Raw genomic sequence first — 27,038 nt, 5'->3', positions numbered from 1 at the left:
ACTCAAAGTTGGGGATTTGTTTGTTGAACCTGCATAGACCGTCTCAGCGTCCATGTATTTTACCTCTAATAGATCATTGTGATTGTTAGTTAGGTCATCTTCTGAGTTTTTAGCCTTCGGTTCCCGCACTTATGGCTTGCCGGGTAGCTCAGTTGGTTAGAGCTGGTGCTGTTAACACCAAGGTCTCGGGTCCGAACCCCCGTACTGGCCAAACTTTCTGCATGAAATAGAAAGTCGTGCATCACAATACTAGCGGAGATTTGTACAAGGGTGGGTGTTGTTCATGCAATGGGCCCCCCTCCCTCTCCCCTCGCTGGAAGGCCAGCCTGCTCCTTTTCCAGCTCGAGACGTCTTGCTTCATTTGCCCCCTCCGGTGTGCACAGGGCTTTGCGCTGCTGCAGGCCTGACCCTTGCCTTCGATCTTGTGTTCCCTGTGCACAAGTGTCATTGCCAATATGGACGGCTGTCCCGGTTCTCTCCCTGCGGGCTGGCGGGAGGGGCCTGTGGTGGCGTATGGGCATTGGGGAGTTGGTCTCCGGCCGACCCAGTCCACGTGCCAGGTGACCTAGCTTGTTCCCGGGGTCTGTCGCGGGGGTGGGGCGCCGCCGCTGTGTACCAGTTGTGGTGGCGGCGGCGCCCCCCCCCCCTCGTGGTCGGGCATGGTGGGGGTTTGAGGGCTAAACAGTGGTCTAATCCCAAGAATCGGTTGTCGGAGCGCTTTGCATGGAACCAGTTACGTTACATGATGACGGACACACACTTTCATTTTAGGCACGGGGAGATTGGGTGATTTGCCCAGGGTCTCAGGATGTTTTGGCGTCGTTGCCGAGACTCGAGCCCGGTCCCTCCGTGGTCGGGCGCCCTGGCCGTTGGGCCTGCTCCTCTCCCCGTTTAGGTCTGATCGTCGCATGTATTTCTCTGGGTGGCCAGCCTCTTTGAAGGTTCGCCCCTGCCGGAGCACGCACGGCTGGCACGCCTCTGCAGAACGCGTCAGGCTCGCCCCGGTGTCGGCCTCTCGCTGGCGCGTCTGCCTTTACCACTCCAAGGGGCCAGTGCACCCAAGGTGAAGGCACGACTCCAACGCGCGGCTCGCTCCTGCGGGGGCGTGTGCCTGGGCCCGCTCTTACACGCATACTTAGTCCTGTCGCTTGGTATGCGTGTATCAATCCAGATCACTTCAACAGCCATAAGCACCCAGTGGCCGCTATAATTGACGGGATAGAATGTGCTCGTTGGATGCTATGCAATCGACCTATGAACTATGTTTAGGTCATCATCGCTTATTTTGTCTATCACCTCTGGCAATTAATTAGGTCCGGTGTTTGGCGGCTTGGTGGACGAATGTATTAACTGCAGGGGCCGGTGTTCTACTTGGTCACAGGTTACATCCCTGCAGGTCCTCACAGTATTTATCGTTCAGAGATTGTCAATAGTTACCTTCAAGTGGGTCATTTTAACATCTGCGACTCTGTGGGAAATTGCCGTCATGTGAACGCGCAGTTGAAATAAGCGTTAACTCTATTCCCTCGTCGCAATTGAGGAAGAGGATGTGATTGGCTGCGAGTCTGCCGCCTTAGTGTTAAATCAGGGTTGGAGCCTCGGGGTCGCGTCCTACTTCTTCATGTGTTTCAGGGCAAATCTTGATTGCACGTCCCTGTATGTATAATGCTAATTGGTTACTTTGGGTTAGCGATACAATAAGTTTGGTTGCGTTCGCGCGACATAAATGTATAACGGGGGTTTCTTTTAGGGTTAAATCTTCAGTCATTCGGTAGTAGTTGCTGGAGGAAATGTATATGAGGGCTCCTTTCCAATTCCTGGAACGAATATAGTGGAGCAGACGGTGGCTGGACGCATAAAGCAATAATGATCATCGCAGGCATAGTGCATAGACATGCAGAGATGTTTGGCGTGTTCAAAGCGAGCCACGGCCCCCTCCTTCTAGGGAAATTTATGGGAGTGTGACAGTCATAGTTCAAGCCATGCCACTGCTTCTGCTCCCGGCAACTTGCGTGTGTGCAGGGTCCGTCATCCTCTCAGATGCCTAAAGGCAGATCTGCGCCGGGGGGAAGCTCCTTGGTCCCGGCGGAGGAGACATCTCATTGCTGTAGCAGCAATATTTAATCTGTTAGATTAGCTGCGGATTATGGTTACGTACACATCCGTTACTATGGCTAGCTGCGGATGCGTTACAGTGAATTTGCAGTTTGCGGAGCGGTTAGCCCTGGAACTACGAAAACACAACACAATTTGCAATTTGGCCTCGGTCTAGACATATGAGCCCCTGCCAAAAAACAAAGACTGTATTTGTAGGGTCCCTTGCTCCAGGAGTAAAATAAACAATTGCAATTGACAAATACATGGGCATCCGTGTCCAGAGGCCATAGTTAGCTAGCTGGGGTCGGCGGCCTCTGGCGAGCCCCTGCCTCCTTCTGGGCGCACGTCTGCCGGCGCTGCGCGCTGGTCATGGCTGCCACTTTTCCGGGCAGCTGGGAGCGGGGCGGCTGCCATCCAGTAGAGGGTGGTCATGCGCAGCGCCTGGGGCTCTCACTCGGACATCCTTCAGGCATCAGGAATGTTTCCCATGCTTAGACATTCCTTCGGTAGACCTCCGGCAGGTCTCAGACTGCGAGTTTTCTGCACCATTAACCGGAGGTACATCCTGCAAACTTGGTTATGGGCGAGAGCTACGGAGTTAGTCCAGGCACACAGATTACCACATCCCACTGTGGCCGCTGGGTAACTCTGTTAGGCGCGAATCCTTGGTGCAGATGGTGCTCATCGGTGCACACGCGGGTTCTCGCGTTGCTTAATATTTATAATAGTGGGGCGTGATGAGTAGGCCAGATGTGACCCCGGGTCTCCGCACGCCAGGTCATGTGGGATCCAGCACCTTTTCCCCCACACGGCATTTGGAATTGTAGCTGCCGGCAAGCGTTGTCGGGTAATCTCAGTCACATCCGGTATAATCGATAGAATGTTAGCAACCAGACACCTGGTTGTGAAAGTTAGTCGTTGACTGCCGTCAGATGCCACTCATCACGGTGCTTTCATCGCCCTTGCTTTCCCGCTGCGGCAAGCATTGCTGGGTAATTTCAGTCACACCCTGTATAATCGATAGAATGTTAGCAACCAGGCGCCTGGTCGTGAAAGTTATTCATTGACTGCCCTTAGATGCCACTTTTCACTGTGCTTTCATCGCCCTTGCTTCCCCGCATAAACCAATGCTGGCCGCCGAGCATAACTTCCATTCAAGACTTGCACGTGGTACGCAAGGGCATGATGTTTCTTGAGTGTGGGCTGTAGCACTCATTGGGTTGTAGAGGCGCTGTAAAGGCCATTTTATGAACACCACGGGGGCCGGTTCATGAGTTGTACTTACGTTGAGGTGTTTGCTGGACTGGAGAAGGCTGGGATATTAATAAGTGGCAATTATATCTATTAACGTTGGCACTATAAAGTTGGCCAGGATATCGGTTTTCCGACACACTAGTCATGCCTTGCCAGTTCGGATCCCGCTAATAGACCCTTAAGTCTGCACACCGTTGAATTGTTGAGGCGGTCGGGCGAATGTTTGGCTATCATAAGCAGGGTTATTCTTTGTCTAGTTTGTACATTGTACCATGACGCTGCCCCATGTTCTTCGTCACCTGCCCAAGTGGTACATTTGGGCTGGGCCAACTTATCCTACGGTGGTCCGCAGTATTTTAATGTTTTGACACTTGCCTCTGGCTGGAACTGCCTGCAGGAGGAGTGGATTTAAAGATGTGTCTTAGATAAAGGGTGTCCCAACGATGATGGTATCACGTGCCCACGCCAGATTGTATCCCACAGTGTTTTCAAGTTGGAAGTGGGAGACAAGATGAGCAGAAGTGGCGGTGTGTGAGGGTACCCGAATCTTTAAGTATTGCTCGTGCAAGCCGGTTATTCCCAAGCCTGTTGGGTCGGGGGAATAAACACGTAGGCCAGCAGGGAATGAATTCAATCCCTCTTGCATTGAGCGGGGCAAACGGAAGCTTTAACGGTCTTGGTTTGTCATGAATGCATTAAGATTATTGGGTGTTGTAGCCAGCCTTTTCGTGCGCATGTTTGTATCAAAAACTGCTGTCTTGCGCGGGGCGGTTAGTTACGCCACGGGAGGGACAAGCCGCTACATGTATTTATGTCGAGGTCTAGGAGGTGCTTGTTAATCCTTCCTCTGCTTCTTTTGAGTGCATATCAGGCCGGGTATATTCCTTCCTTTTGACTTGCGACTGCGTACGTGTGGTACGGAAGCCCCAATTTTGTCCGCACTAGCCTGGGCGCTTTAGCCTTTTACTTTGGGGTCACTCGGGTCATGGGCATCGAGGACCCGGGGTGGCGCCAGCCTCCCACAGCATAACAGCGCAAACAGTTTTAGCGACTCGTTGCTATGTTCCAGTCATTGTATACAAGTTTGCCCCGGTAGTGAGAATTCCACTCATAACTCTTCATAGCATTAGATCACCCCCTCCTCACACTAGGCATAGTGCTCGACCGGGGGCCCATCCTGGTGTTGGGCAGTCAGTGTATCGTTGATGTCTTGTCTCGGCGCCGGTGTGGCGCGCACCGTGAGAAGCCAGTTTGGGTGCCTGTCCTTATGTGGTGGGGTTAGGTAAACTTAGGGCCTGATTGGCGCCGGGTGGCGTGCACCGTGAGTTGGTCTCTATTATATCTGGAGCAAGTCTCGCTGCTTGACTAACAGGGTTCTTCGGCCTCCAGGAGTGCTGTATGTGGCCCTTCTGTAAGTCCGAGTGATGCAGGCGCCATTGATGGCAATTAGAGATTGTTGGTCAGTTCTGGCCAGGACTCTGCAGTATTTATCTCTTCCTCACCATTCTGTGTATCAGCGGCCACAAAGCCAATATACGTCATGGGGCGCTGCCATCTATGGTGGCCATGTTCACATAGGCACAGAATGTGGTGCGTTGCCAGTCGTCTGGGGTAAAACGAGGTAGCGATGTGACAACTTTTCCTGGTCACTCAGTAAGACATATCCACCCGCGCTTTTGCCAGGGCAGCAGGCGGGGGGAGGTAGTTGCAGCTATCAAGCGTTGTGGCACTGCACTGTTTTACTTTCCTATGAAGAAAAGCAGTTTCAGTTGTATTTGGAGAACTGCGCTTTGGCAGATGTTATACATTACTGGTGTAGACCGCTGATGCTTTGTGTGAAGGTGGTGGTGGGGTCTCAGTGGTATGCGCTCGCCTAGTGTTTGGATTAGGGAGCGATATCAGCAGGGGAGGCCCCCCCTCATCTCGGGGGCTCCTTCCGGGGGTATGACCTCTCGAACCGGGGATAGTCTACACTTGCTGTAGAGGGTGTGTTCCCGGGGGGTATATGCTCATTAGTGTCAGAGGGGCTTTTGGGCAGCAGGCGTGTCATGATGCAGGTCGGGATCTTAAGGGGGTACTTGGTTTCAGTCCCTGCAATCCCTTTGTGTTGGTCGTAAGTCAACCTTACGGACAGCTATCTTAGAGGTAGCATGGCATAAGCTGTTCTCAGACTAAACCCGAGAGGGCGGGTAATGCCTGCTGTTATACTTTTCAATCCTGTATTGGCACATGCAAGGTCATCGTCCTAGTTATATAGTATGATATTGTTATCCCTTCTATGCCTCTGTGCGCTTTCAAGTTAGCAGCACAGGCGTTATCATAAGCACACTGTCCCAACAGAGGGGGCTGGGCTTCTTCAGACATGAAATGATTCAGGCAAAGTCAAAGGTTACTTCGAGGCAGATGGAGTTCACCTGACGCCGGTTGGCTTAGACTTATTCCTCCTCGATTTAAAAGAGGCTCTGCAGAGCAAAGGTTGCAGGTAAAGCTATAGAGCTGGTGGGGGGCCCATGCGGCGGCGGGGACCATCGCATGGGCTGTGGCGGAGTTACAGGGCAATCCGGAAACAGAGAGGTGCAACACTGTACTTCAGCGGGCACATAGGGGTGCCAGAGCCTAACCTAGAACCTCATGGGAGGTCTAGGAATCCGAGTCGGCGCCCCAGTAGTCCTTCGGGCGGTTGTGGGCCTGTGCAACCGGGGGTTTGCTTAGATACGCCCCGCAAGGGGCGTGAGTAGTATTACCATAATGGTCAGCAGCTGGGTGGTTCGCCACGGCGCTGATTGGCTCAGCAGGCGGCAGGTGGCGAGAATGCGGCCTGCCCTTGGATTGCCCGTAAGATAACCCACCGTGATTACATAATGTTGTATGTAACAATAAACCTGCAGCAAATTTTCCCAATCTTAACAATAGTGTCTTTGTGTTATTTGCGGGATGATGGTTATGCTGGGGGCGGGGGGTTCCTGTGGCCCTGAAGTGACTATGCGCCTGCCCGAGGCCACCCGGTGGCCATCAGGAGGGCGGGCCCTTAGTCACGGAGGGCCGCCCCGCCCCTAGCCAGCAAGGGTCAGCCACCCCCCCTCAGGGCAGAGTCGCCTGGTGGAGGTGGGCGGGCCAGTGACGCACGTCCGGGGGGCGGCAGGTAGGAAGAAGGTATATCTCCCCCTCGGGCCACCTCGGTGGTCTCTTTGCCGCCCCGGACGTCGCGTGAACACTTCAGGACACTCTTTCCCTCCCTACCGCTTACCCAAGAGTGTCAGCTAAGGGGGGGGCTCCTGAGGGAGTTTTAATGTGTTCCTTTTTCGTTGCAGGCGGAGTTACAGGGCAATCCGGAAACAGAGAGGTGCAACACTGTACTTCAGCGGGCACATAGGGGTGCCAGAGCCTAACCTAGAACCTCATGGGAGGTCTAGGAATCCGAGTCGGCGCCCCAGTAGTCCTTCGGGCGGTTGTGGGCCTGTGCAACCGGGGGTTTGCTTAGATACGCCCCGCAAGGGGCGTGAGTAGTATTACCATAATGGTCAGCAGCTGGGTGGTTCGCCACGGCGCTGATTGGCTCAGCAGGCGGGCAGGTGGCGAGAATGCGGCCTGCCCTTGGATTGCCCGTAAGATAACCCACCGTGATTACATAATGTTGTATGTAACAATAAACCTGCAGCAAATTTTCCCAATCTTAACAATAGTGTCTTTGTGTTATTTGCGGGATGATGGTTATGCTGGGGGCGGGGGGTTCCTGTGGCCCTGAAGTGACTATACCCATGACGTGTGTACCACCTCAGCTTGGTAGGCTATTCATATTTCTTTAAACATATATCTGTCCTCCTGGGCAGCGTCAGCACTTGTCATTTCCACTGCTGAACACTGCTTGCACTGTCGCTTGCACTGTCGCATCACGAGTACAACAAGACTCCTGTGGATTGCTGGTGGCGACTCATTAAGGCACATATTTGTATTCAGGGGGAGGGGGGCTGACGCTGTAGAATTAGTAGTACGGCTCCATTTAAATAGGGCGCCACCCCTGCTGGGCATTGCTGGTACTATACCAATAAAGGGTAGCACCCCTTCTCGGTAGTACTGCCATTGTCCGATGCCAATATCGTAAGGCATGATGTAATTTAGGATACAAAATGTGCGAACACGGTGCTGGGGGCGTGGTGGGGGGAAGGCTTCGTGTGCGCCCAAGCGTCCGGCTTTTCAGATTGCCCATGAAGGAGGACGGACGGTTGTGTAAAACAGACACCCGTCACATTCCAGCCCTTCACCCACATTCTCAAAGACACCGTTCCCGAGCATGTTGCCATTGGAACGCGGCAGCAGCTGTGTATCCAGAGAGATGTCGGATGAATAAAGAAAAGGAGCGGATGAAGAGGAGGGGGTGAAAAGGAAAGACAGGGGGACAAAGACAGGAGTGGAAAAGAGAGCGGATGGAGAGAGTGAGAGGAAAAGGGAGAACTTGGGTGAAGAGAGAAGAGAAAGGCGCAGAGGGAGAGAGATCAAAAGAGAAGCAAGAGAGGAGAGAAAAAGGGGGAGCAAGAGAGAGCATGAGTAGAGAAAGGAAAGGGGAGCTAGGCGAGAGACAGGAAAGGGGAGTGGAGAGAGGGAACGGGGAGAGTGCATGAGGCATTTGAATGGCTAGCAAGTGAAGGAGGGCGCGAGCTGGGGGAGCGAGAGAGGTGAAGCATGAGAAGAAAGAGTCAGAGAAAAGCTAAAGCGAGGAGAGGCTCCCTGAGCAGACGTGTGCTCCGAGGAAGGGGGGGGGGGGGGAACAGAACATTAAGCCCTACTAAAAATGAAGCACAAAAGAGTTTGGGAACAAAGCCCAATAATGGCAATTGTAATAGGTGCGGTGTAGGGCAGAGTACGCAATTTGTGAGGGAAAAAGCCTATTGTGGGCATAGTATAAAAGGAGATTCACTCTTTGCCACATATGTTGGCAATTGGTAAAAAAAGCACTATGTGGACGCAACACGAAGCACCAACTTACAGAGGTTAATAAATGCTCCATGGGGACTCTGTTGGCATGTAATAATAAAACCTTTGTTTTTGTGGCGGGTCGGGAACCCTGGATCTCAGGGCTTATTTATCTAACACGCCTCTTGAGATAAGAAACTGCTTCAAGACAGCTATGAAGCAGGCGAGCCAGTCTGGGTGGGCCGGCCTAAAAAGCCAAAGGGAAGCAACCTAGAAAGCTCATTTCCAATGGCAGGTCACCGTTTAGCATAAACGGCGACGCTAGCCAATGGAAATGAGGGGCGGGGCTTCAAGCCCTCTTCTCAAAGTCCTCTCTCACAAAATCTCTCGCGGAGGCAGTGACAGTTTGTGAAGCTAGGCGCTGACTGCTTTGAACTTCCATGGCAATCCTCAGTGTATGAGTGACTTTTTGGAGCCCTAGCCCGTAATTCTAAGTAAGTTCACCCTTGCAATTCATGCACTCGTTTCATACTTTCCATGCCATTTGTTAAGCTATTTATTGTATCCATTTTTTTTTTTTTACTTACTGTGCCGACTATGGGCAAAAACCTTGTCATACCATGTGAGTAAAGCTACATAGTATGCATGGGCGTTTTTCAGCTAGCACCGTTGTGATTTCCTACCATTTGCAGTCTATATATTTTTTTCATATGCTATTTTAGTCAGTCCTTTACTTTACGCATAGTAAGTGAGCTATGAACCAGATTCTGTTAGCCTCCAAACTATCCTTTTATCGGTTTCAATGATCTAAATACCATTCTCTATTATGATTTGTTTCAGAGAGTTTAGGTGGTTCCCAAATTAGCTATGTCTTGATGATGACCTTTGGAATAACCTAAAACAGCAACATGTGAACACCTTAATGAGTAGACTGTGTGTTCTTCAATTTTTAAGATTTACTCTGTGCATCTAATTTGTCGCAGAATCAAATTTCAGACCCAAAACGTTGTTGTAGTAGTATATAGCATTTTCGCCATTATTTTTCACTCTGTGAATACTGTAGGCACTACGCACCTTAACTGGAGTAATCTGAATTTCAAAGTATCTGTAACATTTTATATTGGCTAGCGTTAACAACATTGATTGTAATGGCAATTGATATTGCCAGTAATTTCAAATGTAGAATGAAGTGAGTTCTAAGGTAACCATTTACTGTTTTCTTATGTGTAGAAACACTGGCCCGGTATCAAAGAGAAAAGTTGAATTGCAAATTATCTGGATTTCTTGTAGAGGAGGTTACTGCCCCTATGTTTTTAGGTCTTCTGAGATGACTGGTATAACAGGTCTATCTTTTAGTACCATACACAATTATCTGGACTTTGGTGTCAGTGACCAGTCAACAGTCGCATGAGAATTGAAAGCCATAGATGGAGGAAAGCAGATATCCATGTGATTCAAGGAAGATCAGGGAAGCTAGGGGAGATCCCTACCATCTCAACCAACTGATTCTAGAGCTTTTAATACCAATGGAATTCAAAGCAATGCATTTCGGGGATCTCATTTGCATGTCATCAGCTTTACAATTAGTGGAAACTAAAGAGAGGTAAGAACAGTTGGGCAGCTACTAGGATTATAAATGAGGTAAAAAGATTGCATGAAACTCCAGCAGAAGAAGTTCTTCCAAATCAGTCCTTTCTTTTCAAGACTACTCTCTCAGACGTGGGTTTGCATTATACTGTCCCAGCTCTCAGTGTACTTCATGCAATGCCATCAAAATGTTTGTTGGTAAATCGATGATCGTAAATGATTTACATTAACCTCTCCACTGAGCCCTTCTTCTACATACCTTCCAAATCTTTCAAAGAAATGGTGGCACAAGTCATTTGTCATAAACTAGTGTCACAAAGCCTGTGGATCAGCTTGCAGTCCAAGTAGTCTATATGAAGAAACAAATCTATATGGAAAATGTTTGGTTATAAGATATGAAACATTGCTAAAGCAAGGAGCAGAACGGAGAACGAATATTATTGTCAAAAGCACTAGGACTGGAAAAGATCACAGATGGGCTCTAATGTACTGTGTTTTCAAACAAAGCATGAAAAGCTACTCACACTTTGGCAGGTAGCACGCTGTGAGATGACAAGCTGGTTGGTACCAGTACTTACTGCATTGCAGACATCTCAAATATTACCAGTTGAGAATTTGCTGAATTTAGATTTAAGGAAACAGATGTTAAACTGAATTGTAACTCTAAATCTGTGTTTGATAACTCCTGCAAAAGTAATTGGCATGTAAAAGGAACAACACAACTAGTTATTGCTTCCAAAACCTTAATATGAACTTGTTAAAAGAAAGTGATAACAGGGTCCGCCTTTAACATGGGCGAGTTAGGCCCACGCCCGGGGCACCGACTTTCAGAGGAGCACAGGAGAAGAGGTTTGCATCAATCTCCCTCCAAATTTTTTTTTAAAACATGTTCATCTTTTTTCTGAAGTCTGTATTTCTCCTGTCCCCTCCCTTTCCCTGCATCCCTCCCATTTCCCCAGTATACTGACAGTTAGAAAATAACGCATGGAAGGGGGCGCCGTATTGTGTCTTGTACACCTTGATATGTGAGCAAAGGTTTAGCTCTGCTGATAATGTCCCAAAGGTCTTGGTGAAACAGGGATTATAAAAATCAATAAAACAAACTTCATTGTAACTCAGCAAATCTAAAGCAGAGTAGTCATTTTTGGAGACCACTATCTATGGTGAAAAAGTGAACATTAACTAAATTAAAACGAGCACTGGCAATGCCAATCTATAGCAGGCTTATGAATGCACAGTCAAGCCAGACCTAAAAATCCATGCAGGTTGATGACTGCCCTCCTCCCATCTGTGCTGCTGCCCGAGGAAAACACCATAAATTATCTAGTTATCCAAGACGTTTTAATAGTATTGCAATGTCATGTGTTTCCACTAAAATTTCAACCCCAGGCAATTCGATAAATAAACAAAATGATCAAAGCTGTGTAGAGGGCAAGCACTTTTTTGTGGAAGCACACAATTTCTGTCCAATCAAAACGTGTACTCCTGGCTCCCAACATGTGGGCGGAGACAAAGGCCCTCTCTGGAGTGATGCTCGCATAACTTTTTGGCGACAGCTGTGCGGTCAAGCCAGACCATAATTCTAAAAGAACAAATGCTTCCTAGGTTACAAATGCACAACACACACTACATAACATAAGCAAGGTGACACAAAGCATAAACAAACTACACACCAAAGGAAAATGTCCGTTTGAATTATGCCCTTTCTTAAAGCCAGTTTGCAATATCCTACAGGCATCTTTAAAAGGTAATGGTGGGACTGCACGGGTTAAACATTCAAGTGGGAGTTCTGCACTCAAAGGCGGGATGAGCATGAAACTTCAGTGTTCTGACATCAGTAACCTGTAGATTTTGTTTTTTAGGAAACTAAAACCTAAATATGTATTAAAATAAAAACACAAGCGTAATGTTGGAGCAAGAAAAAAAATTCTTACCATAAAGTTGTGTATAAAAACTAAATTTTCATCACCATCCACGGCCACACTGCTTCTTATAATTTCCACTACTAACAGAAAACACATTTCTGAAGGAATACACATGTACCAAAAAGACAGTTCGGCAGACACCGTTAGGTTCTTAGTCAATAGGAACTTACTTGGAAGAGCATCCATCAAACATCCCCGTGTTTATGAAATAAGGGCAAACAATTGTGGTTTTTACTCCGTTCTTCCCAAGATCTAACATTTCCAGAGCGATGGACTCCGCAAAACCAACTGCTGCAAACTTACTTGCGCAGTAATCTGAAAAGAAAAACAAAATTGCTAACAAATGCACTGACTTTGTGGAAAAGGTTTAAAGAGCGACACAGAATGACATCGTTTTAATTTTAAATCCAGCATGCATTATTCATATTAAATACATCAGTGGTAAAACAAGTCCTACTTAGAGTACCCTAACTTGGTCAGATGTGTAAATTATGTTACACATATTTATATTGGGTTTAGGGTTGGTAGCACAACCAGACATGACTTGAAAATATACATCACTTATAAGGGCCGAAGCCTGTGTTAGGAAATTTGGACCACGAAACCGGTTCTACAGGAGAAAAAGAGAACACATCGAACTATATCTGAGCCACATATAGATATCGAACTTTTGATTCAAACTGCCACACAGCCACACCATTGGAGTTAGGAGCCATACACAATGAGCAGGTCAGTCTACACACTGGATCAACAGAAATCATTGGCAACTTATTAGCTGTCTGTCATGAGCTGCAACTTGACACCTATGAGATTTTGCACACAGGTCAAAGCATGTTGCTCTGAGACTTAACTATGGCCTCCTGCCAATCACTGTGAAGTCGTCAAGGGGCCTTAGGCAATGTAAGAAGATTTGTCTAGTTATGTTATGTTAAAAATATTTATACCGCGCTCGGTCACCAGACGGTTTCATGGCGCTCAAAGACAATTGCGGGGGAACAGTGCAGCGGAGTAACTCAGTAGGCTAGCTGGAAAAAGTGAGTCTTGAGTAATTTGCGGAAGCAGACATATCGAGGGCAGAGTCTAAGGGAAATAGGGAGGGAGTTCCACAAAGTGGGGGCCTGGAAAGAAAAACACAATCCTCCATACTTAGATTGGCTGCACTCTCATGCTAATGGCTGTATTCTTTGAATGTATGCAACTGCTATGGGATATCACCGAAGTTGCTCCACCACTGAGGATACAAGCTGCCTTTTCCTGTTCTGGTGGTGTAGGTTTTTGAAACAAAGTTTCCTGCACTGCCACACATTTTATTATTATTATTTGGAGACAAGAATAAGTCACCACCTAGCCCAGCACTCAAATCGCAGGCAGCTACAATGTTACACTGTCAGTTAAACACTTTATAACATAAGATCGAAAAAGGAGTGCAAGTAAAATATATAGCTGGTATTTAAAGTTAATATAAAACATAAATTACGCTATAAAATGGACACTTTGAACCAGCTTTGAGAATGAGAAGAAAGAAACATTTTTTATACTGATGTAAATAATGCACAGACTCGTTGTGGTCACTCAGAGTGAAAGTAGGCAATGGATACAAGTAATCTGATCCATTGCCTCATGCTTGTATGCTGTGGTGGGAAGAAGCAAAATGGGAATGACAAGTAAAAAGACCAAAAGAAGAAGCCTGCAGACCAAAAGCCCCTCTCTGTATGTAGATTATGCATGATTTTTGGGGAAAATAAAAGAAGTCTGGCAAGACAGCTCAAGCAGCCTCAAATCTCTGATATTAAAAAAAACATTTCTCAAGAGAATGCTTAAAACAAGCTTATAATTCAGCTACCAATTCCCGCTGAATGAAACCCTCTTACATAAGCGTACTTAACAACATACAACCTTTCGGCCAGGTTGCAGAAGAAGACATTCGATTTAAGGCCAAATTTGGACAGGCAGTAACTCAGTGAATATAGATGGCATCACTGAGCTGACTTTTCTATTAAGTTTAAAAGCTTCTCCTTCAGCGTCAGGCTATATGCAAAAATGGATTTATCATTTTCAAAGCCTTTCACTTCAAACAACCTTCATAACACCATAGCAAACTCACTATGTCTAGTGGCTGTCTTGGAGCAAGCAACTGACACAAACAAGCCTAAAAGACACGAAAACTCTAAAATCAAGCCTATTTTTACTACTTTTCTAATATATTATGGAACTTTCGCTAAAAAACTCCCATTAGAAATCATTTGAATCTGCTTGCCATTTGGAAGGCCATGAAAACCTAGTCCTTAGTTACCTCTGAGAGTTACACCTCTGTCACACGCTTCCTCTTTCACATTGATTCAGCACTTCTATGTACGTTATATCGAATCATGTTGGTTACTGTTAGAAATGGGATCTCTGGTTGGCTAAGGCTTGCGCCAAAGCCAGGCAGAAACCACCACTCTAGTCAGGACAAGGGAGTTACACACCAAAGATAACCCCTGCTCACCCACTTGGTAGCTTGGCACTAGCAGTCAGGCTTAACCCGGTGGTCATGTGTAAAGTATTTGCGCACGCACACAGCAACAACATCCAAGGCACACTACAAAAGGAACTCCACACAAGGTTATTTCAAAAATAGCCTTTGTATTCTCAAAACACATTAGAATAGTAAACACATAATATACATGGTGCCACCTGGCACTGGGTCATATCTACAAGGCAATTATTTACACATGAAAGGGCCCACTAGACCACTGTCAGAACCATCAAAAAGTGAACTTAGTAAAAGTAAAATAGATCATAAACGTACAACCAGTAACCACTGGTAATCACTGTAGTTAGCATCAGCCTGTAACAAACTACATTATGCACAGTATCACATCAGGCGCAAATTACATACTGCACCAACCTCACCAGCATAAACACATTATGCAATGCTCTCACAAGTCTAAACACATTAAATCCTAACCTCCTAAGCATAACTCACATTAGGGGCATAAATCACAGAGTGAAACATAATCTCACTAGCATAAACCATAATATGCAAACCAACCTCATAATCATAAAACTACATTTAGAGTTATAAAACAGGGTGCGTACTCATACTACATACATTACATTTCCTAGCACCACAATCACACGAGGGCCTGACCCCCTACAAATCTAACCGTCCCCCTGGCCAACTGGCCATCCAAAAAGGGGGTTCAAATGCCCTACGTCCAAAGAGTCAGGGTCGCTGCCTATGCAGCGAAAGTCAAGGGTGAGCCACTGCGCAAACCTAAACGTGGCAGCTGCCCACTACTTGCTGGGCAGCTGGGAAAGTATGGGGCAAAGGAGTGCATTTCACTCCTAACTTCAGAAAACATGCCCCTAAAGAACTGTGCACGTAAACGGTGCAGCTGCCCACTACTTGCTGGGCAGCTGGGAAATAATGGTGAAGGCCTGGCACCTCTGTGCCACTTCTGTCCCTCTCAGGGACTCTCTCAAGTAACTGGCAACACGCTGCAGCTGCCCGCGCTGGTGCGGCGCAGCTGGGGATAGAACAAATGGGGGCCCTGGCCCAACTGTGCCCTCTGGGCCTTGCTGGGGCTCTTACCAAAATATTGCCCCTGTTGGAGCCACGCACGGGCTCTGAGAATAATCATGTCCCCAACATTGGAGCCATCTAGGCTCTAAGAGTAAACTTGCCCACGTGTTGGAGCCTCTCAGGGCTCTGAAATAACTATGCCCATCGCTAGAGCCACACGGGCTCTGAAAACAAAAGATGCCCCGCTGTCGGAGCGGCCCGCAACTGCAGGCCTGCTCACCAAATTGGCACCATGTGCCTCTATCTGGCCTCCCCACCAGCAGTCGCAACTCACCGGCTCCTGGCGGGGGAAGGCTCTTCATTGTGGATGCGGCGGGGGTAGGCACTGGCAATGTGCCTCGTGTCACCTTCGCAGAAAACAGGCTGGGGCGCTCTCCACTCATGGGAGCCCCGCCTTCTCACGTGCCATGCTTCACCCGGTCCCCCATCTCGGGACCGGGACTTCAGTACGGAGCCGGCGAGGCTTCAAGCTGCTCCTTCTCTTCCGGGGCTTCCCTCAGCTCATGGGAGCCCCGCAACTCTCGCTCCTTCATCTGGCCCAGCCGCCGGCTCCGCCCAGATCACAGGCAGACTTGCCTGACTTCCGGGCGGCCGCGGTTGGGCAGCGAGACGCGGCAGCAACTTCTCCGGGCACAATGAGGGGTAGGCTCCCTCTTTACAAATAAATAATCTAGCGGGTGGGCACCCGCTCACTCAAATAAAGGCCAGGCTGCGGGGTGGGCACCCGCACAATTAAATATAAATAAGCGGCCATAAGCGGGGTGGGCACCCGCTCTAAATACCAAAATAAGCGGGGTGGGCACCCGCAAGGCTCGCATCACGGGGGAATCCCTAAGCTGGGGATTCCCCCTCTCTCCCTTCCAGCAGGGCCGCGCTGCAAATCCTGCTCACTCCTCCTATGGGGAAATTAGAATAAAGCGCTCCCCAAGTGCTGGAAGGCTGCATCAAGTATTGGCAAAGTCCAGAAAAAAAAGTAAAAGGGCCTAAAAAGTCCTGGAGGCATCAAGGGGGCAATGTAGCAAGCCACCTCCTGTCAGGATCCAAAAGCAGAACATTTTCATGGGGTCACAGCACCTTCTTTTATACAGCATTTTCCTTTGTCTCATAGTGTATGGCATGGGGGAACCAGATACAACTGGTTCAGGGGAGCTTTGGAGCACGTTGTTTTGCTCAGCTCCTCTCTCCCTTTCACAGGACAAGCTAGGTACCTCAGACGCACCACAGGGGGCGGAGCCAGCATTGTGGAGGGAAGGCCCAGGGAAGGCCCAGCCCTATTCAGGTCCCAGGTGCAACTCCTCCCTCCCATCTACATGCAGATCTCCCTATTCACCACCATCCTGGCTCCTGGAGCCACTCACATCATCCAGCACCTGTCAATCACAAGCCAGACATGCAATTCACATCAGGCAGGCAGACACACTGCACACAGAAATGACAACTTCTAAAAGTGGCACTAGTCACAATAAATCTGCGCACACCATTGCGCAGCATTTATTCACACAAGTTTGCACATACTAAACTCGCCCCTCCTCTCATATCAGGAATTACCATGGACACACATATCCCCCATGCATTCCTATGGGAGGGCAGGCCAATCTCACCAAACGCACTCAGAGAGCGCACACACTTTACACTGGGCCACAGTGCTAAAGTGCGCAGAGGCCTAACATCACCAACACCAGGTTACAGAAAAAGGCTAGGAGAATGCAAAAAGTTTCGGGGTGAACTTGCCAAAAGGGCCAAGTCCAACAGTTATCTAGATAACAACTAACATGCATTTCAAGTACATGTAAAGTGCTCCTCCACACAACTAGTGGGGTCAAATCTCCAATTAATAGATATGATTATGGAAACCGACTTGGCGTACACTGAGCGTGCTATTAATAAAACCCTCTGCTACATTGGACGAGTCTTCTGGTGACTAGTTCAGACCAAGAGTAGCTTTGCTTCCCTTCTTTTCCTTTTATGTAAAAAACAGGGAGTGTCCCGTGACTCGAGTGTTTTTCCACTAGCTACCCTATGAATGTAGATACCGGGTGGGGCATTTTGCATTTTACATTTTAGATTGCCATTTTGTGTAATTAACGTGGTGTAATGACACGACAGTGAGCATTCTTTTTGGGCTCGCATTATCTATAATTAGAAACACTTATAAGATGGATCTATCAGTAGTCTTTTATCCATCAACACAGTGTGTATGCTTATTCAGATATCCTCCTGTTTCTTGATACTAAGATTAGTAAAATAATCAGTTTAGATTATGGTAACTCTCACTGTGTTTTATACAGCAGTGAGGACAGAGTGAGGGTTTCATTTGACTCGAGGAGGTCGGGGGCCTGATTGTTCCTTATTCAGAGACTGTGGGAGAGCTCGATAAGGTGTTGAATGTAGATGGGGTTTGTAGTAGGAAGGAGGTATACCAGGTTAACTGCGATCCTAAGTTACTTCCCCTATCTCTGCCCTTTTTCTCGCCTTTTCTAGAGCGTGGCCTCACATTATCCTGAGCTAGGATCCAGGTGAGGTGAGGTATGCTTCCTGTACAACACAGGTTAGTACAATATTAGTTATCTGAGCTTTTCCAATGTAGAATAGTGCCTTGATAGCATTTTAATTTTTAGGACTCACGCAAATATTTGTTTCTGTTTTGTTTTCACGAACAGATGAAATCGACATTGGTTGATACAGAGGTTTGAAAGACATTGATCACGACATAGGTGTATCCTTTATATGATTTAGTCACTGTTTTCACCGTGTTTTGTAATGCAGTAGCAAACGTGAAGGACTGTGGCCCTGATGAAAACCGCGGGATTTGGTTCCCCTTTGGTTGAAACATGTTGGCCGGAATGCAGTTATTTGTTTGAACTGCATCTTTGCACTGTTCTTTTACTGAGGGAGTGATCAAGTTATTAAAGCTTTGGTATTGATCAACTATCCTTTTTTAACCTCACTACACTACATTTATTTTGCACTGCACTAGATTCCAACACGGTCCTTTTGCTCAATTGGTCTTCGCTACATCTGGAGATAAGACCCAGTCTATTTTAGGTTATGGATTTTTCCCAATGATCATGGGATATACCATTCCTATCTGGATGACCAAATGATAATATATGATCTACATCGGACGTTGATGGACATCCTACTCCTCTGTATGGGTCTGATCTTTATTTGAAGTGAATCCCAATGCACAGGTCATGGTTCTAAATACTTTGTAAAAATCCCAATTACACAGTCTCGGCAAATACTTACTGATTTAGGTAGCAGCTTGTTTGTAAATTGGCTGTCTGGAGCACATTAGGTCCAGCTGTAGACCCCCAGTGTGTGTTTTTTGTTTCTTACATTAATAAAACTCGCTCACAACCATTTCTGTAATCCCAAGCAGAACTAAAATGTGCAAAAAGCGATCAATGGCTGAACATGCACAGATATGGATTCGCAGATTCAATATCGCGGAGGTGTATGTCAGCCAGCACATGCGTTTTAGTGCTGCGGAAAACTGCGAGAACATTATTATTAGAAATCTAATTTTTGGATGAGGAACTTATCCACACTTTTCAAACAGAATTTCCTCCAATATTTGGCATATATCTGGTGTTTTGAAAGAATCAAGGAACAGCAGTCCCAGGTTCTGGATCCAAATATTTGTTCTGGAAAACAACATCAGAAGAGGCTTTAAAGGCTCATATATGGCTTACTAGTTTTAATTTTCTTGTAAGGATCTCTGATATCAATCAGTGAGTCCAGACCTTTGGAGCAAACAATATATTTAGATTGTGAAGGGATATTAGCTATATATAGGGGTTGTACCTTCATCTTGAGAGGACTAAAACAAAGTTACTTGCAGAGCAAGGATAGTTCTCAAAGTTATGTGTTTGATACACACAGCTCCTCCCTTTGATTTGCAGGATACTAAACATTTTGCAAAAGAGAACGAAGACCCAAAAGGAAAATGCACACGCCCGCTTATCGACAAAATAAGAATTATCATAATGGTGCACATTAATGTCCTACAGGCCTCGATGTACTGGACAAAACAATGCAAAACAAGTTCATTCTGATGTCAGCATACTAGTGGCAGTTGGAGGTGAGAAATAGAATATCTATCATTGACAGAACTAGGATTACTGGGTAACCAACCTGTTCTCTCCTGTTATCTACTTTGCAGGACAGCCATAATCTTCCACATTTGCCAGCCTCACCCGCTTGCTGCCCACCTCGCCATTCACACCTACCAATTTTCTACTTTGATCAAAGTATGCCCTGATCAAATTTAAAGAAAAATAATTAGTAGCCTTTGGATTCATAATATCCCAAAAGATGACTATGTCATCGTCCTACCCTCACCAATAAGTGGCGGCCAAACCATTCCAGCTGTGCTTACTACCACCCGGAAGAAGCTCTTCCTCCTGAGCACAAAGGGGCGAGGAAACTATTTTAGTTTATCAGTACTGAATGTGAGCTTTAGGATCCTGGGAAAGTGCCAAAAGTGCATCCAAGAATCACTCCTGCCAGACCAGCTTTCCTTCTAAAACAAGCACAGAGGCAGTTCTTATTACTATTGGGAAGATGTACTTAACGTTAGATGCATGTAGCATGGCCATGCTCATTCTCCCTGACCTATCAGCTGTCTTTGACACTGAGATTAACATCGCTCTCTTCAAGAGGCTCAGGAAGGAGACCAGAATTATATGAATCACTGTTGAATTATTTATATCATACCTGCATGACTGACAACTATGAAAGTAGACAGAGATTCTCCAAGACTGCCAAACCCCATTAAGCTCCCTTTTCAATATCTACATGGTCATTCCAATGACCCTATGCAGTCCTAAATTGATGTTGCATACATATACCTTAAGGTATGCCTTGACCAAGACAAAGTCAATCAAGAGTCGCATAGCCTTTACATACTTGATGAGTGAACTGGAACTAAACGTGAGTGCCACCATTCAGAGCAACAATACCTTGCTAACCTCAACCACCACTTCTCTCCTCTTCTAGACTCACTAATTTCCATTAACCAGACAATCACTAGAATTCATCCGACATTATCCTCTCCTCACAGCAACCTGCATACCTACTTTACTTAACCACATCATCTTCACGGTCTAAAATTCTGTCCTAGTGGGATTAGAGATCAAGCAAAAAAAATACAAGCATGTCAAGTTCCAGTGAGTAAAGTCATAATCTTACACTAGCACATGTACAATATGAGGATGGGTTGTGAGCACCGCACTGCTGTGGTTAAAACAATTAAGATTCCTCAGTAGAACGAGCATTAGTCACAAGTGTTAGCCTTGCTGAAATTATTCTTCACTGGAAAGTAGCCTTTGGAAACAAACATGTGGTGTCCAAGGAGTACACGGGTTTGAATGGGTCTTATGAAGTCAATGAAGGTCCTGGAATAGACCTAACACAGGGGCAAGCTACTTCATATTATGATTAAGTAGAACAGCTGCTCTAGTTTTTGAAATATCTGTAGATTTTAAAGGCTGATTTACATAGGAGCATACAGCAATGAGACAGGCTAAAAATAATATTTTTTTCTTTGTTTAAAAGGTTTTAATGGAGTTGAAGGAGTCTAGCACCAACCTTGATAACCCAAATAGGAATCAAGATGCAGCCATTTACTCTTCAAAAATGTTTCATTATGTGCAGAGGCATGTAGAGCATCTATATCCAAGTTCTCGGCCCAAGAACTGAAATATTAATATTCCAGCATTTAAAGAACCAACTGTCTAATTCAAACAGTTTAACAGGTTTTTCCCCACAATCCTTGCAGTCGGAGATATATCCTGGCAACATGAACAATGAGACTGCAGATGTTCTTTACTAATCAGGATTCTGCAGTGGAAAGAAGGGCTTCCAAGAATCCTTGACTCCCCAGTTACCTTGGTCAAGCAGTCAAGACCTAGCTCAATAAAGGTGCTGTGAAGGTTAAGAAGAGGTGCCAAACAGCACAATTATCAAAGTTGCAATAAAGGCAAGAATGATCAGTTACTGTTTTTTGTTAAAAACAATATAAATACATTAAGCAAAAATAGTAACCAAACAATGAAAAGAACACCAATCCACTTAGTAACAAATATAAAGAAAAAAAATGGAAAATACAGAGGGACACCAGGACAAAGGAGGCACATGATTGGGATAGACCAACTGAGCTTGGAGACTTTCATCTTTACATAAGGGTCTATCAGAGTCTATTTTCTGCCAGTATTGGAAGAAAAAGTCAGCCAATCCTTTGGCCTTTAGCTGCTGAATTGTAGGCCCCCCAAAGACGTACATTCCCTAACTAAATTAAAAATAAGGATCCTCATTATGCCTTGTTGCGAGTACGTCCAGTTTTTCAACCACCCGCATTACAGATGCCTACATCCATTACTTAAAGATTTAGATACCTACTATTGTACCCGTTTTTAAAAAAGGGGATAAAAGCAGTCTATATCAGTGCTATATCACTCTTAGACTCCATGGTGAAAGTCATGTGAAGGGTTCGCCTGCAGAGACTTACTACATGGGTTGAAGATAATAACATCATGTCTGTCTCCCAGTATGGTTTCTGCAGGGGACGTTCTACGATTACCCAATGCCTTAACCTCTTTTTAATCTTAAGTAAATACACAGTGGCATATAAGGGGACCATCCACCTTGCCTTCATGGACCTGTCCTCAGCCTTTGACTGTGTAAACAGGCAGAAGCTGTGGCAGTCCATGAGGGCTAAGGGAGTTGATGCCGGTATCGTGAACTTCCTTGAAGATTTACATAGATATACCAGAGCAAATGTTAGATTTTCTCTGAGCGCGACGAAGGATTTTAATATCAAAAGGGGAGTCCAACAAGGATGTATTTTGGCTCCCTTTTTGTTTAATTTTTATATTAATGACTTAGATAGCGTTTTACAGGAGGTGGGGGCGGATTGTCCCAGAGTCGGACATCAGGGTATTCCGGTCCTATTATACCCGGACGATGCGGTCCTGGTATCTAGGACCGGAAAAGGCCTACAAGCTCTTTTAACTGCTTTGAAGTCCTTCATGACAGACAGGGATTTAACAATAAACCATTCTAAATCATATATCATGCAAGTAGGCAAGCCACCAAGACGGAATTTCCAATTTAATGTGGGTGGTGCAATAATTCCCATATCTAGCACATTCTCCTATCTTGGAGTCCTCTTTGACAATAAACTAAACTGGGGCCCGCATGTTTTAAAAAAGAAAGGGGATGTTGCAAGGGTGAATGCATCAATTTTTAATTTCGCGTCTAAATTGGGGAAAAAGCCTACCGGTGCAATGTTGCAACTTTACAATGCTAAATCAGTAGCTATAGCAACATTTGGCAGAGAAATTTGGGGATATATCCGGGGAGAGCATCTCCAGACTGTGGAGAATAAGTTTTTAAAACGACTAATGTGTCTCCCGCATGGTACGTCCAAATTAGCTGTTCATGAAGAACTGGGGGTCCAGTATGTCAGTGCTATTTTCTCCCTGCGTCCACTGTCTTGCTGGCTGAAATTATGGCTAAACTCTGACATCCCCCTGACGCATATGATTTTAAAAGATTGCCTGTCTATGGACAACTCATCTGCTATACCCTGGCTGAAATATTTGCAGATACATTTCGTGAGCCTAGGGCGGAATGAGCTATTTGAAACTCCCGATTGTATTACCATGAAGGACGTGGAGGCAATCAAAATGGCATTCCTCATGGAAAGGAGAACATCGAGGGAAGTCATAGAGGTCCAGAAATCGAGTGTTAGAACATATGTTATGCTAAAAACAACCCCACATATTGAACCTTACTTAATGGGCTCATTGACCTCTTATGAGAAATTTCTATTGACTAGATTGCGAATGAATCAATTTTATTATTTGCTTGTTAGGCCACAAAAAACTATTTTTAACAAAGAAGCAGCTCTCTGCGGCTGCGACGGAAAGTCTCCGCAGGATATGCTCCATTTTATGTTTTAATGCAAATTGTATGAATTTCCCCGTAAACGCTATCTGATACCACTTTTAAAGAAATTACATTTTTTGCCAGATCAGACCTGCTATGATGTACTTACAACTATTACATAGCGATAGCATTCTTTTTGTATTAGAATTTCTGAAATCAACTGTAAAGTACAGAAAATGCCTGGATTTGTAATGAATTCTATTTAAATCTCCTTTTGTATACACACTTATACATTTTAGTATAATCTGTGCTGTTATAAATTGCTGCTAGTTCTGTACTATTGTATCTTGATGAGGATTTCTTCTTTTTTAATAATGAATTTTGGACTGCTGTATTTGTACTTTTATGGTTTGCAAACTAAACCGAAATAAAGTTTTTATTGATTGATTGATTGATTGATTTAGATACCTTTCATGGGGCTATTCTGCCTGCCAGCTCTACTGCTCTGTGAAACTGTTCTGTACAGTTATTCAGCTTTCCAAGAGCACCACCACAAAGAGAGTAAAACAATCCAACAAGATATTTCCCTTTCTAACAGCTCAAGCAACTCTGTGTAGGGTAGAGTGTATGCCCCCACTTGTGTGGCTAAAAACACGCAGTACACAAGACAGAATAACCATATTTAAACTTTTCTTGTCTTATAAATGATTCTCTCATTCTAGGTTACAAAAATGGAAGATGGCCTATGCTTTTCTTCCTTTAGAAAAGAAGTCCAGTCTAATCCTCTTAATTTTTCAAGAAGGTGTTCAGTGAAAGGACCAGCTCTAATCTATTCTATGTACATTTATAGAGCACATGGCGACCCGTAGGCATCCCAGTGTTAGCAACGCAACACACAAACCACCAAAGTGCTCAGGGGGGCATTAATTATCAAATAACCATGTTTTTAGGAGTTTTTAGAAAATAGGTTTGTTGTTGGTGGGTCTCAGAGACAAGGAGGGTGTTCCTTAGTTTGGCCACCTTATAGCTAGAGGACAGTCCACCACTTCTTGCTCCATGTATGGATAGAACAGTGGCCAGGCATGCATTGGTGGAAAGTAAGGCTTCGTTAGGTGTGTAGTGAGAGATCAAAGGTCTAAGGATTACAGGGCATTTCCTTTGGAGTGCCATATGAGCTATGCTTAGGGCTTTGAATTTTACCTTTTGCTCGATCGGTAGCCAGTGCAGGGTGGCCAGGGCCCGCCGAGCAGAGTGATATCAGGGAACGTTAAGCAGAGCTCAGGCTAATGCATTCTGCACCACCTGTAGTTTTTTGATGACCGTTTTAGAAGCTCCCATGTAAAGTGAATTCCCATAGTCCAGGAGGGGAGAGAATAAGTGCGTGGAACTCACAAGCCTTCTGGAAAAGGGGTGGGGGCAGGTGTAGTACTTTACGGAGCCTTCTGAGAATGCGTAGCAGCATGCAGAGAGTTTTGTTGCCTGTGTTTCCATGTCTACTGATTTGTCTAGCCATACTCCCAGGCTTTTAATAACCAACGTGTTTTTTTTTTGGGGGGGGGGCACCTAAGCTATCAGGCCAACCCAGGTCATTGTGGGGAATGATGTTATTGCCCAATACCATGAGCTCTGTTTCTCCCCATTGAGCTTGAGGCAGGAGTCTGCCATCACGCCTGCGACTTTGTTCAGGCAAGGTCCTAGTGTAGGGGATTGAGCACCTTCTCCTTGAGTTAGAGAGAACACCAACTGGGTGTCATCGGCATAGGAGACCAGGGATATCCCGAATGCCAATACTATATCAGCCAGTGAACACGTATATATTAAAGAGCGTCATGCTCTGGGACGACACCTGAGCAAAGCCACAACTCATAAGGAGAATGTCCGATGAACATGCTCTGTCAAAAAACTTAAAAAGTCATGTCCTTATGCCAGTTTAGTGCTAGGCCCTTAACACCTGCAGTATGGATATTGTTGATAAGAATGTCATGGTTTACCGCATCGAAAGCAGCACTAAGGTGGAGGAGGATAATGACTGCCATACCTGCTTAATCATACAGTATTTTTGCTTCCTCTACTACCACTAATAAGGCGGTTTCGGTACTGTGCTTAGGGGGAACGCCAGTCCGGGTGGGGTGAAGGATGTTATTTTTTTCTAAAAAATCTGATAGATGTTGCTTTACATGTTTCTCTACCATTTTACTCAGACCCAGAAGCTGGGAAACGGGTCTGTAGTTTCCTGTGCAGCGAAGGTCAGGGTTTTTTCTTTTTTTTTCTTTAAGAAGCGCTCTGACCATGGCATGTTTCCATGTGGGGGAACTACTCCTTTTGCAAGAGAAAGGTTGGCTATTTCCATTATGCTCGGAAAGGTGAGTTCCCCCGCTTTAGAAAGAATGTGCGATGGAGCTGGGTAAAGCGGGGAGCCCGATTTGATTTTACTGAATAACAGTAAGAAGCTATCAGGGGTGAGATTGGGAAAGTCCACCAAGCCTATATTATCCACTGTTTAATTAGTATTCATTTGGCTGGGACTACGATCTTTGCGTGGATAAGAGAGTGAGGTAGATATCAGTAATCTTTTTGAAGAAAAAGCTTGCTAGGTTATGGCAGAATGTTGCACAGTGGTTAGGGGTGACACTAAAGGATGGGAGTTCCATAAGTGTTTTCACTATCTGGAACATCTGACAGGGCATTTGAGCTCAACTAAAGAGCAAACCGTCAGCCTATGTCTACAGAAGGGTTAGAGTATCTCAGGATATTAATGGAAGGATTCAGTCCCAAGTACAATGGTGAATAATCACTTCACATACACAGTAAATCGGATGTAACAATTTGAGACATATGCACATACTCAAGAAACCTAAGGCGGGCCCCAAGGACCTCAAGAACTTCTGACTCATCTCCCTGCTTCCGTTCCCGGAGAAGGTCACCAAGAAAATCGTCAACAAACAACTGACCCGCTACCTCGAGGAGAACAACATCCTGGACCAATCCCAGTCCGGTTTCCCCAGCAACCACAGCACCGAAACCGCCCTCATCGCTGCCACCTATGACATCAGGACCCTGCTTGACAAGGGAGAAACAGCGGCCCTCATCCTCTTGGACCTGTCCGCCGCCTTCGACACGGTCTGCCACAACACACTACGAACACGCTTACACGACGCCGGAATCCAAGAGAAGGCCCTGGACTGGACCACATCGTTCCTCTCCGGCAGAACTCAAAGCGTCCGCCTCCCCCCCCCTTCCGCTCCAAGGCCACCGAGATCATCTGCGGCGTACCCCAGGGCTCTTCCCTCAGCCCGATGTTGTTCAACATCTACATGGCACCCCTCGCCCACGTTGCCCGACAGCACGACATCAACATCATCTCTTACGCCGCCGACACCCAGCTGATCATCTCCCTCACTAAAGACCCTCACACCGCCAAGACCAACCTCCACAAAGGAATGGTAGACGTCGCAGAAAGGATGAAGAACAACCGCCAGAAGCTGAACTCGGACACGACGGAAGTCCTCATCCTCAGCCCCATCCCCTTAGCCTGGGAAGACTCCTGGTGGCCGACAACATTGGGCACAGCACCGACACCCACCGACCACACAGGCAACCTAGGGGTCATCCTCGACGCCACCCTCTCCATGACTAAGCAGGTCAACGCCGTCTCCTCATCCTGCTTCAACACCCTCCAAATTCTCCGCAGGTTCTTCAAGTGGATTCCCACAGAAACGAGAAAAACAGTCACCCATGCCCTCGTCACCAGCAGGCTGGACTACGGAAACGCCCTCTACAGAGGAACTGGGGGTCTGAGCAGA

General features: G+C 46.1%; 1 protein-coding gene across 3 annotated transcripts in view; it reads right to left on the bottom strand.

Moving 5' to 3' along the window:
* Nucleotides 1–27,038, bottom strand: part of SDR16C5 (short chain dehydrogenase/reductase family 16C member 5) — a 222,525-nt gene that overhangs the window by 19,170 nt on the left and 176,317 nt on the right. For all 3 annotated transcript variants that reach the window (XR_013610536.1, XM_078687282.1, XM_078687281.1), the window contains exon 5: nucleotides 11,945–12,089. Coding sequence is in view for 2 of the 3 variants with exons in the window: in XM_078687282.1 (XP_078543408.1) it covers nucleotides 11,945–12,089 (145 nt within the window). In the remaining variant the exon portion in view is untranslated. The remainder of the gene's footprint in view (nucleotides 1–11,944; nucleotides 12,090–27,038) is intronic.

This window comes from Lissotriton helveticus, chromosome 4_1 (assembly GCF_964261635.1).
Source record: "Lissotriton helveticus chromosome 4_1, aLisHel1.1, whole genome shotgun sequence".
Classification (NCBI taxonomy): domain Eukaryota; kingdom Metazoa; phylum Chordata; class Amphibia; order Caudata; family Salamandridae; genus Lissotriton; species Lissotriton helveticus.
Note: the sequence above shows the minus strand (reverse complement) of the source record. Positions and strands in the feature narration are given on the sequence as shown.